General features: G+C 34.6%; 1 protein-coding gene across 4 annotated transcripts; it reads right to left on the minus strand.

Annotated features, from left to right (window-relative positions):
- Positions 1-327: 327 nt before the first annotated feature.
- On the minus strand, positions 328-13,088 carry LOC105785512 (cytokinin riboside 5'-monophosphate phosphoribohydrolase LOG3). Of its 4 annotated transcripts, none has more exons than XM_012611608.2 (7): positions 12,785-13,084; positions 12,096-12,193; positions 11,885-11,915; positions 11,114-11,213; positions 8,296-8,366; positions 8,039-8,182; positions 328-533 (listed from the first exon to the last, which is right to left on the minus strand). In XM_012611608.2, exons 1-7 carry the CDS (start codon positions 12,902-12,904, stop codon positions 441-443), a joined length of 657 nt encoding a protein of 218 aa, XP_012467062.1. In that variant the 5' UTR covers positions 12,905-13,084; the 3' UTR covers positions 328-440. The 4 variants fall into 4 exon arrangements, with proteins under 4 accessions (XP_012467062.1, XP_052489022.1, XP_052489018.1 ...); XM_052633062.1 differs by having other exon boundaries at positions 411-533; positions 8,039-8,124; positions 12,785-13,088; XM_052633058.1 differs by lacking the exon at positions 328-533 and adding an exon at positions 7,568-7,901 and having other exon boundaries at positions 12,785-13,082.
- Between the last annotated feature and the right edge of the window lie 272 nt (positions 13,089-13,360).

A 13,360-nucleotide genomic window follows, 5' to 3' on the forward strand; every position in this document is an offset into this window, starting at 1 on the left:
AGAATAAATAACTTGAAATGATTAAAATTTATTATGATACTATAAAAAATTCTAATAAAATCATCTACCCAAATTTGAAACATTTAAATTTAAGTTAATTTGATCCACTCGCTTAATTGATTGATGAGATTTTATATTATCAATCTCCAAAAGGAAGATTTTGAAGAATGATATTGATAAAAATGGTTGGTTCATACCATATAAAATAACACCGTTGATAAGCATTTTTGTACTTACAATTTAACAAGAGAATCAGTTTTTCAGTAAAAGAGAAGGTTTTTAAGCTTCATACATTGATGTCAATGGCAGTAATTTACAAAAAAAAAAAATGAAATGAAGAACAAGAAGGGAATTCCTCCATTGAAGGAAATTTCAAGTCTTTGTTTTCCAAGAGCCTTCTATATTGCATATATACCTTCTCCTTAATGCACCTCCAAGCACTACTTTGATAAATCATATGTTTTAGAGTAGCCAAATTGCTCCATCTCCCAACTCAAATTTGAAGCAACACTTTCATGGCAGGGGACATATTCCTGCTGTTGACACCATTTTTTGGATTGAAAACGGGGTCGACTTGGGTTTTGGAAAATGAAAACGAAAAGGGGAGTCGCCACCGATCCTTTTTGATGAGGTGTGATCGGATCACCTCGAAAAGTGATTGTTTTTAATAAAATGATTTGATTTTATTAAAACAACAAGTTTGGTCCACGAAATTTAGAAAAACGGGTTCGGGAGTCGGTTACGCACGAGGAAGGATTAGCACCCTCGATACGCCCAAAATTGGGACCTAGTTGATTATTTAATGTCTTAGTGTCGAAAAGCTGAAAACTTTAAAAAAATTCAAAATACGATCCTTAAAAAAAAATTCGAATGGCATGGATTAAAAGTCAAGAGGATATTTAGCAATTTGGCTAAACGTGAAATCGAAACCCAGCACCTTAGGGCATGTTTCTCGAATTTCCAAACGCAAAACATTGCCTTATTTTTGAAAAGTTTTTAAAAGGATATTTGGCTATTTGGTCGAACGAGAAATCGAAACCTAGTACCTTAGGGCACGTTCCTCGAATTTCCAAACGCAAAATATTGCCTTATTTTGAAAATTTTTGAAAAGGATAATAAGTCATTTGGTGGAACGAGAAATCCAAACCCAGTACCTTAGGGCACGTTCTCCAAACGCAAAACATTGCCTTATTTTTGAAAAGTTTTTAAAAGGATATTTAGCTATTTGGTCGAACTAGAAATCGAAACCCAGTACCTTAGGGCACGTTCCTCGAATTTCCAAACGCAAAATATTGCCTTATTTTGAAAATTTTTGAAAAGGATATTAAGTCATTTGGTCGAACGAGAAATCGAAACCCAGTACCTTAGGGCATGTTTTCTCGAATTTCCAAACGCAAAACATTGCCTTATTTTGAAATATATTTTTTAAGGATATTAATATGCATAACAAAATGTTAATGAATGCAATAATGTGAGCATAAGTAATACGAACAACAATAGTAAAATACGATAAATAAAAAGGATAAATCGACAACATGCAAAATAATAAGAAATAAACAAATAAAACTAAAGCATAAAAAGATAATAATAATGGACATGTAAATAAAACAAATAAATGAGAAAAATGAATAAAATTATAAAATATATGAAAATGTAGGTATGAATTTAAAAATTTTAAGATAAAAAAATATGTAGGTATATAAATATATAATGAAAATATGTATGTCTACACGTATATATATATATATGTATGTATAAGAATCATAGAGTATAAAACATATAAGTATGTACATTTAAATTCAAAACATGTATGTATATATGTATGTAAATTATAAATTAAAATACATAGGGATATGTATATATAAATACAAATATGCATAACTTTATAAATATATATGTATATAAATTATAAAATACGAAAACATAAGTATGTATATATATGAATAAAAAACGTGTGTATATATATATTACATATAGACAAAATAGATATGAGAATATATATTATAAAACAATGTAAGTATGTATATACATGTATATATAAAGTTATGAAATATATAAAATATAAAGATAGGTATATATGTATATGAATTAAAATATATAGATATATATATATGTACGTATATGTATGTAAAAAAGTGAAACATAAAAATATGTATTTATAATAAAAAAATATAAGTATATATTATAAAATGTATTTGTATATATATTATAATAATACAATAATAATAATAGTGCTAACTTAATTGGTCTAATAAAAATAGAAAATGACTAAAATAATAATAATAACAACATTTGGGGCGAAATCGAAAACAAAATAAAAGGGAAGGAATGATTTGAATGCGCGAATAAAATAGAGGGACTGGAAGGGAAAATTTCCCTTCTCCTCTAAAACGTACAACTTCATTGAGGACCAAATAGAGAGAAAAATGAAATTTTGTGGCAAAATTGAAAAATAAAAATAAAATAGGACCCAATCGTAAACAGCCTCAAAAGCAGAAGGATCAGGAGCGCAAATAACCCCTTTTATCCAGAAACACGCGGATCCTAGGCGGTTCGGGTCGGGTCAGTTCGATCCATGTCAAAACGGCGCCGTTTTGGTGCCTGAAAAGGCTGCCCAAAATGACATCGTTTTGGAAGCCTATTTAAACTAATTTTTTTTCAAAATTTTCATTATTCCCTTCTTCTTCAGAAAAAAAACAAAAAAACTTCTCTCAAGTCTCTCTCCCTTTTCCAGACGTCGGTCAGAGGTCAGGCCACCGGCCGCCGGTCGTCGGCGCCGCCGTGCACTGCGGCAGGGAGACCAAAAGTCTCCCCTTTTTTCACTGAATCGTCTCCTCGGCCTTCTGAGCGCTCCGGGGACGACCAAAAAGGTAAAAAAAAGAGCTTCCTCTTTTATTTTTTTTTGTTTCGAAATAAAATAAAAATAAAATAAAATAAACTGAAAAGAAAAAAAAACAACCTTTTTTATTTCTTTTTTCTTCAAATCTCGCAAAGAGTTACAAAAGAGATCTTTTTTTTAAAAGACCAGATCGGTTTTCCCCCTTACAATCTGTTCAAAAATGGCTTTATAGCCGAAAAATACAAGGCCCTCCCCATTACTTTTCAACTTGTTTCTTTTTTTGTTGTTTGTCTGCTTTGTTGTGTTGTCTTTTCATTTTACAGGGCAGTTGGAGCAGGTGGGCAGAGATGCGGCGCTGGTCAGAGCGTGGCGGTGGCAGGAGTGCCACTTGCAATGATGTGACGGCGGCGGCACTAGGGTTTCAGAAAAGCTGAAACCCTAGTTTGACTCCTTGTTGGGTTTGGGGTTATTTGGGCTTAGTCTTTTATTCTGGGCCCCCGGTTGTAATTGGGTTTTGGGTAGATTGGGCTGAAATGGGTTAGGTCAAAATGGGTCTGTACAGCTGCCCCTCTTTGCTCGTTGTCGTGTAACGATAACAGAGCAAAGACTAAGAAAGACCCATTTTGCCCGGCCTCACTGATTCTTGACTTGTTCTGGTGCTTCTCTCCTTTAAGTAGCTTCATTCCAGTCCACTATGCTTTGTTGCTTCGATCCACTTCACTGCTCTTTAGAAAGATGCGTCTTGTAGCTTCAATCCACTCTGTTGCAACTTCAGGGGGATAGGATTACTAGCTTCAATCTATTCCACTGTAATCTCAGGGAGATAAGATCTCTGGCTTCAATCTGATGTGATCTACTCTACTGTAACTTCAGAGAGATAAGATCCTTTGTTTTAATCCGCTCCACTGTAATCTCAGGGAGATAGGATTACTAGCTTCAATCTGCTCCGCTGTAATCTCAGGGAGATAAGACCTGATACGATCTTCTCTACTGTAACTTCAGAGAGATAAGATCATTTATTTTAATTCACTCCACTGTAATCTCAGGGAGATAGGATTACTAACTTCAATCTGCTCCGCTGTAATCTCAGGGAGATAAGATCTAACACGATCTACTCTACTGTAACTTCAGAGAGATAAGATCCTTTATTTTAATCCGCTCCACTATAATCTCAGGGAGATAGGATTACTAGCTTCAATCTGCTCCGCTGTAATCTCAGGGAGATAAGATCTAAAATTCTTCGGTCTGTTCCACTGTAATCTCAGGGAAATAAAACCTGACACGATCTACTCTGCTGTAGCTTCAGAGAGATAAGATCCTTCATTTTAATCCACTCCACTGTAATCTCAGGGAGATAGGATTACTAACTTCAATCTGCTCCGCTGTAATCTCAGGGAGGTAAGATCTGACACGATCTTCAACCAGCTCCACTACAACCGAGAGAGGCAAGGTTTGTGTCTTCGATCTGCTTCGCTGTCAACGTAGGAAGGCATGATCTTTTATCTTTAGTTTTCTCCGCTGTTATTACAGGAAGGCAAAACTGGTTTCTTCGATCTGCTTCGCCGTCAATACAGGAAGGCAAGATCTGCTATCCTTAACCAGCTCTACTGCAACCGATAGAGGCAAGGCTTTGTTTTTGATCTGCTTCGATGTTAATGCAGGAAGGCAAGATCTGTTGCTTTAACCAGCTCCATCGACCTGCTTCACTGTCAATGCAGGAAGGCAAGATCTTTTGTCTTCAACCAGCTCCATCACAACCGAGAGAGGCAAGGTTTCTGTCTTCAACCTACTTCGCTGTCAATGCAGGAAGGCAAGATCTTTTGTCTTCAACCAGCTCCATCACAACCGAGAGAGGCAAGGTTTGTGTCTTCGACCTGCTTCGCTGTCGATGCAGAAATGCAAGATCTTTTGTTTTCAACCAGCTCCATCACAATTGAGAGAGGCAAGGTTTATGTCTTCGGCCTGCTTCGCTGTCAATGCAGGAAGGCAAGATCTTTTGTCTTCAACCAGCTCCATCACAACCGAGAGAGGCAAGGTTTGTGTCTTCGACCTGCTTCGCTGTCAATACAGGAAGGCAAGATCTTTTGTCTTCAACCAGCTCCATCACAATCGAGAGAGGCAAGGTTTGTGTCTTCGACCTGCTTCGCTGTTAATACTAGAAGGCAAGATCTGCAACTTCATTGATCTGTTCTCTGGGGAACATGACCTGTATGTTCTATTTTATGAACCTATTTGTGCTTAGTGATTAGGATGACATGATCTGAATGAATCAAATGCTCCTAATTAGATGTGTATGAATGACATTTGAATGAATGCAAAATGTCATGAAAATGATTCCTTAATGCTTAGGTTATCATCACACAAAAGCTTATTAAGGCTTTATCACTGACGTGCTACACCGCCTTCTTGCTCGGCTAGCATATCCAAAGAAACACTTAATCTGATTGCCCCCCACTGGGAACGTCAAGCCCAAAAATTTACCTGGGCCTCACCAAATAACAAGCCCAAAAATTTAAAACCTACCCAAGCCCAATTACAAAACCCATTACCCAAAACACAAATCAGAAAAAAAGAAACCCTAACCCTAGGTGCGCCGCACCTAGGGCCTTCTGACATTGCCGCCACAACTGCCACCACCGACTCACCCCACTTGCGCCGCACTGTCCCATCGCCACCTGCTCCACCTGCAAACAATAAAGAAAAACCACAACAACAAGCAATAGGGGGTTTTTGTTTTTTATTTTTTTTGGTATAAAACCGATGAAAAATAGATTGTAAAGGGGGGCGATCTTTATGTTTGTAAAATAGAGGGTTCTCTCTTTCACGATTTGAAGAAATAAAAGCAAAAAAAAAACAGATTCGAAAAACCCTTCTTCGGTATAATCTCTACTTTTTCTTTATTTTTCTTTCTTTCGTTTGCAATCGTTTTTTTTATATTTATATTTTTCTTTTATTTTTAAACAACGTATAAACAAAGAAAAAAGCAAAAAATAAAATAAAATACCTTTTAAATTTTCGCCACCGGCGGCGACGAGGTGGCCCTGTTCGCCGGTTTCTGGGCTCTGGCCGGATGCTTGAGAGAAAAAAAATGAATGGTTTTGAGTTTTTTTTAAAGAATGGCTGCTAATGAGTTATTTGAAAAAAATTTAATTTAAATAAGGGTGCAAAACGGCGCCGTTTCGAGCTAGGGTTAACAGGCTCCAAAACGACGCCGTTTAGCTCCTGACCCATGACCCGACCCGCCTACCCAAAGGGGATCCGCGTGTTTTTGATGGAAGGGCTAATTTCACGTTTAGCCCTTTCGCTTTTTAATGCTTTTAAAATTAGGTTCTTTTAATCTTTCGAATTTTGCCTTGAAATTTTTTTGTGTTTTCAATTTAACCCTAACCCGAACTACGTCGTTTTAAAGGAAGGGCAATTTGCTTTTCTGGTCCCTCCATGTTTTGTGCACGTTCAGAGCAGTCCCGCCCTTTTTGTTTATTTGCGTTTTGAACCCCCGAATCTTGTTTTAATGTTTAATCTAATCCTTTTGCTATTTTGTTTATTTTCCTAACAAATTTCATATTATTATTATTATTATTATTATTATTACTTTTATATATATATATATATACGTATTTTTACATATATATATATTTGTTACTTTTTATATAATTTTTATATATACTTATTTACATATTTTTTATTTTTTATTTTCATGAATACATACACATACTTATATGTTTTTTTATTTAGGTATATATTTCCATATAATTTACATATACATACAAACTCATATTTTTATATATTTTATAATTCATAAATGTACATATTTGTATACTTTATAGCTTAAAACTATCTATATATATCTATATGCATTTTATAAATACATGTATATAAAACATACTTTTATACATCTTTTATAATATATATACGCATATGTGTATGCATTTGCTTGCTTACATGTTTATTTACAATAATTTTAAAATGTATTCATATATATGTATCCTTTTTACATTTACATTATCTTATTTATTTCTTTTTGTTTATTTCTTTATTTGTATTCATATTATTTAGAATGAAGGCTTTAATATTATTGTTTGCATGTTTGCCATGGTGTATTATATTATTTTGTCTTTTTATTTATTTTATAGCCTTTGTTTTTATGTTACTTACATTATCATCTTTATCATTGTTTTACATCCATTTTCACTTGGGTTTGTCAAAAAAAATGAAAAATTTTAAATATAAGTAATATTCGGTATTTTGGATCTTCGAGAGAATCGAGCCCTAACGTATTGGGTTTCGATTTTCTTTGTTGAATCAAAATAATCGAGATTACTCTTTTAAAAATGATAAAAAGTTCGTTATCGAGAATTCAATATATTGTGTCCTAACGCATTGTATGTGACATGTTGTTTTCTCGAAACGAGGATTTTTCGAAATAAATATAATATTCAATGTTTAATATTTTGATAAATTGTGCCCTAACGTATTGGGTTGCGATTTCTTCATTTGATTTAAACAATTGAATATTTTTTAAACTTTATTACACGAATCTTTTCAAACTGAAGTTTTAAACGATATCGAGAATTAAAAAAGGATTGTGTCTTAACTTACTGGTCGTGATCCCTTTTTTATCCAAGATAGTTAAATGTCTTTTGAACAAGCATTTTCATTCGCGTATCGGGAATTCGAGACATTGTGTCCTAACTTACTGGATATGATTATCTTTCTCGAATAACGTGAAACATGCCCTTTTCCTGAAAATTTTCAACTTTTTAATACAAGGATCGTATTTTTAAATTCTTCAAAGTTTTCACTCTTCGACACTAAGACATTAAGTAATCAACTAGGTACCAATTTTGGGCGTATCGAGGGTGCTAATCCTTCCTCGTGCGTAATCGACTCCCGAACCCGTTTTTCTGAATTTCGTGGACCAAACTTGTTGTTTTAATAAAATCAAACCGTTTTCGAGGTGATCCAATCACACCTCATAAAAAAAAAGATTGGTGGTGACTCCCATTTTCGTTTTCAAAATTCAAGTCAACCCCGTTTTTCATCCAAAAAATGGTGTCAACACCTGCAATATTAAGCATACATGAAAAAACAAGCCATTAATTGTAAAAACACTTCCATCATCAAATAATACACCAAATATACACTTTTTCACATGATACAATCAACTATGGCTCCTTATAAAGTTTCTTTAATTTATACCTCCAATTTCTTTACCAACTTTTTAGCTGTGGGTGCAGATACAATGATTTGGCGTGCACTGGGACTAATAAATCCCTCTTCCACAGCTTTATCAATGAAAGAAAGCAGCGAGTTATAGTATCCATCAACATTCAGCAACCCAACCTTAAAAGATAGTGGAAAATTTTGAATTATTGAATTTCAAGTTCATGGATGATTATCAGTTTATGAGGGATCATCAACATATACAAGGAAAAGAAAAAAAAAAAGGGACATACTGGTTTATCATGTATTCCAAGCTGAGCCCAAGCAATCACTTCAAGCAGTTCTTCAAGAGTTCCATAACCACCTGCATGTATTTCAAATGAGTTTTATGCATCGTTTATACTTTTGCAACCAAATCATGTGACTGCCAAAAGGGGAGAACCTATATGGTGTTTATGTTAATTAGGTTTGTGCGTAAGTGTTGAATATGGGTGTATGTTTGAGCGACTAAGTTCACTATTTTCCAAGATTTCCATGTATTTAGATGGTACTTCAGGAAAAATAAAGAATCAGTTGAATATAAGACCTAACCACTGATGCCTTTGATAGTAGAAAACGATCATGTCACTGTACAGAACAACATTTGTTGGTGCCAAACATGATTCAAAGACAGGAATAACACAAGGGCATTCAAAAGCTATGACATCTATGATTCTATTTATCCAATCAAATTCAATAAAGGAAAAGAAAAAGGCGACATAATAATATTAAAACTACTGGATTTAAGGTTAGATTTAATTATTAACTTCAATATTATGAAAGGTAACTGAGATGAACTCTAGCCATTATGAGGATTATCAACTGCCTGTCATTTGATGATGGCCATGGTTCTTTATCATTTATGGCATGCACAACAAGGAGGTTTCTTTGATTATCATTTACCCTAGCTTTTTCTCCACATTCCCAAAACAAGGCATTTATTGTTCTTCCAATCTTTATGAGGCAAAAAGCTCTGTGCCTACTCATTCATATCATAATGGCTCTCATTTTACATTATCATCACCTTATAAGTTTTTTTTTATCCTTTCGATTTTTCATTTTCTTTTGGCAAGTAACACGCAAAGGACAAATCCTCTTAAGAATAAAATGACTGACTTCCCCTTGCAGCATATCTTCCTCTCTCCCCCTTTTTAATTTGGAATCAACTTTTAACTTTACTCGAATTCAGGTGTTAGTATTAGATAAGAGTATATGCTATATGATTAAACTTTTCCCAAGTATTTTTTTTGGTATATTTAGAGGGTTTTATTTTTTATATTTGAAATAATGCGGACATAAATAGCTGGAGCAACATAAACAAATAGTATCCAAAGTTTGCTAAAAGGAGTAGTGATACGGGGTTGCACGCGGACCAAGATTAAGTTGCCAAGTCACGAGAAACTCCTACGAAAACCCTAAACAATTAGATCTGAAACGAAACAGAAAATTAAAAGATTAGATTTTTGAATTTTCAGATCTGAAATAAAATCCCCAAAACAGTAAATAATCAAATTGAGAATAGAAATAAGTGTTAATAAGGAATCTTGAAACCCTAGAGGAGATTGCGATTCTGCCCAATTGAACACTAAGATAGTTTTCCCAAATTTCGACAACTGATTTCACCCAAAAGAGTATGGAAGAACCCTAGAAATTGGGGATTTTTTGAATGATTCCTTAAGATAGAAAAAGGCGAAAACACAATAAAAACAGAAAATAAATTAGATAAAGATTCAAAGACAAGCGAAATAAAGAAAGAATTGACAAGAAGAAATTAAAAGATAAGTCCTAAGAAGCCTTGAAATCCCGAAAGATCTCACAACTCCTTCAAACGGCTCTAATCTCCTCCAAAGAATATCAATGGCAAGAAGAAGGTTGAAGATGGCTCCCACAATCAAAAGATTGTTAAAACAACTTCTAAAGAAAACTCAAGAGAAAATTCTTGGAGAACTCAAAGAGAATTTTCACTCAAATCAAATCTGAAATTTTCAATGTAATTGTAATGTAATGTAGGGTGGTGGCCAAGCCATATAAATAGGCCTTTCAAATGTTTTCCTAATTTAATTAGAACACTAAAACTAAAACTAAAAAAACTCCTAATTATTTTAATATGGAAATTCGCCAAGGGTCTTTTATTTGGGACTCTTGGACTGAATATAAAATTTAAACTAAGTAAAATAAATAAATAAATAAATAAAATAAAACTTTACAACTTGGGCCACTTTGACAATTTGGCCGATTTTCAACTAAGTATGGGTGGATTTCTTGATTGGGCTTGAATCTTCTTATTGGGCCTTGCCCTCAAGAATTTGGGCTTGTGATCCATCTCCTACCGAAATTGAATCGTTGATGCTCGTAACGGAGATCCAATGCGCTTTGGCTGCAAGATTTGGTGTCTTGGACCAAGATTCCCAATATTTGAAATCTTGATTTTCCCTTTCTTTTGTGTACGCATCTAAGGTCTTGCTAACAAACTCCTGGATGGTCCCATTTAGTTTGGAACGCATTTGTCGGGCCTTTGATCTCGTAACAAGTAGCCTTTGAAAGAGGTTATTAAGATCCCCTTTTACATGCAGGTGCTAGTTGGCAAACACTTTTTAGTGAAAGTTTTAAGGATGTCCTTACACTCTTTAAATATGGTAAGGGGCAGAGAACTGTAACACCAGAGACTTTGGGAATACATCAGAGGAGGAAAAGATAAAGGCATACTAACCAAGGAAAAAGTTGTTCAGCAGGTCTAATTTTCAGTGTAAGACATTGATAGGTCAAGAACTAGGGTTTGAAGGGTTAATCTGTAATCATGGCCTTGGTGTCTGTGTGGTAAGTGAAGACTCAAAAGTTATGATAATTTCTAGCATCAAATAGTTGCTTTCACAGCAAATAGCAAATTCCAAAGATAGCTAATAATATCAAACTATAACAGCCATGTGTGTTTACACCAAATAAGCAAGTCCCCGAGTGTACCAAAACATGATGATCAATTTGCATGCTAAAATTGAAGTAAAAAGCACCAGATAGCTTCAGGTTTTATTGATTTTGCCTTTGATATATTGGTGTAAACTGGTTGATACTAACCTGGTAAGGCCATGAAAGCATCTGAATGCTTAGCCATCTCTGCCTTCCTTTGATGCATATCTGCAACAGCCTTCACTTCCCCTACTGTTTCACCAGTTAACTGCAAAGTTCCATAGAAAACAAATAAGAATATTGAAATCTGGAGAGAGAGAGAGAGAGAGAGAGAGAGAGAGAGAGAGAGAAATTCGGAGTATTGTGCAGTGAAGCAATGATGAGAGGCGCAGGAATAGTGGACTTATTGTAAAGGACTTCACTGACTGAGCATTGTCCCTATCCAATACGTGTTTTTGAACAAAGAAAAAAGAAGAAAAAAATTCCCAAAAAAGGCCAACAAGGAAAAAACCGATATTATATTATGATCCCATTGCAGAAAATGGAAAAGGTAAAGTGGCAAGTTGCAACCATGCCAGTAATATTGTGGCTTAGGCTTATCAAGTATCAAATCTTCTTCTAATAACCAGAAAATATGTAGAAAACCAAACAGGAAATATTATAAAATTAGTAGTAGAATAGAATAGAGAAAAGTTTGACTAATCAAAGTGGTAGAACAGAGAGGAAACCAGAAGAAGCAAAAGCAAAGACAGAAAACAATATTTGAAAAGAAAGAAAAAAAAAAGTGTAGTTAAAAAGAAATGAACAATAAAAACTAATACCATGGATAGTTAAAAGATTATGAAAAACTTGTAGGCCATTCTTGTTTCCTTTTCAATTTAAATAAGAAAAGTTCGAGGACTTTTATTGTTCACTGGCTGTAGCCTGTAGCAGACATACCTCTCGAGGCATGAGCGTCTTGGGAATAACTCTGCGGTGAAAGAGAGACAGTAACATGACAAAAAGTCAGTTGTAATGGAACCCAAAACTAAGAACAGTTATGCAATGAGGAAGACAAATTATCTGTAAGAAAACAACGCTACTTCAATGAATTTGCTTCTTAAAGCATGTTGGAATATTGTCTTAGAAAATGGGAAAAATTAGACATTACCCAATGACATGGCGACCACCATCACGAACAGCTTGTGAAACCAGACCCATCAAACCTATGCTACCTCCTCCATAGACCAAATCAATGTTCCTTGAAACCTGCAAAAGGATAGAAACAAGTCTTAAAATGAGAGACTTTTTTGAGTACTAAAAGGAAGAATGTTAAAGAAAGGAATGAGACTACGATTCAAAGTTCAAGCATGTTATCTTCAATGAACTCATTTGAAAAAAGTGATGTTTCTTCAGAGTACATTCATAAGACTACCTACAACAAGATTGAAAAGAATGGTGGTTTTTTTTTTTTTGTTCATTCAACACACTCGTACTTGTTTGTACACTAAAAGTTCCAAACTTTGAATAACTCGACGTGATGGGGTTCCAGAGAAGAATGGTGCCCTTCTTTTCTTCCTCTTGGATATGCATTAAGAAAATGAAAGAGAGAGAGGGATAAGAACTTGTGGGACTTTGAAAATGGCAGATACCATAAACCAACCCACAAACAAGTTACAGACACTACATGAAACGAGGTTTAAAACTTTAAGCAACTTTCGAAATATTCTTGCAGAGCCCATCTCCTCCATATTAGTTAAAAAACATGTTTCCAAATACAAACAAAATCAAAACAAGTTTCATTTGCTGTAAAAGACCACAAGTTACAGAGGGGGAAAACCAGCGCTTTTTGCAAACTACCAATTCTCTTCCAAGCTCTATAGCAGCATCCTGATAGCTACTCTTCTTGCCTTGGCTACTTCCACAGAACACACAAATCCTCCTAAATTTGGACTGCTGTGTTTCATTCTCCATCTCCATGAACTATATCACAAGCTTATTTCTTTCTTTATACTTCTTATTCTTAGAAAATTGAAAACAAAGGGTGGCTAAAGTAATGCAAGAATATCCCTTTTTATCTTATTCTCTTTTCTTCCCAAATTATACACACATCAATGGTGAAAACAAGGCAAGGTTGCAAAGCAAAAGAGGCTTAAAAGTTTTCTTTCTTGACGACTACTACTTCTATTTTATAGACAGCATTCCCTTCATGCGTATATAAATTATACCTTGCCACACGTGAGTGCCCTCATAGCGCGCTTATTCTCACACACACAGCTGGTCTTGACACGTGTGGACCGTTTATTTGTTCTAGTTTTCATTATATTTTCCAAGCTCTTTTTGTCTTTTTTTAACAAAAATTCATGGTAACTGAAACAAAACATAAGACTATCTTTGGACAAGTAGCACCTAATGAAATGCTGCTTCCCTTGTCTT

The sequence above is a fragment of the Gossypium raimondii genome, chromosome 1 (assembly GCF_025698545.1).
Source record: "Gossypium raimondii isolate GPD5lz chromosome 1, ASM2569854v1, whole genome shotgun sequence".
In the NCBI taxonomy this organism is placed as follows: domain Eukaryota; kingdom Viridiplantae; phylum Streptophyta; class Magnoliopsida; order Malvales; family Malvaceae; genus Gossypium; species Gossypium raimondii.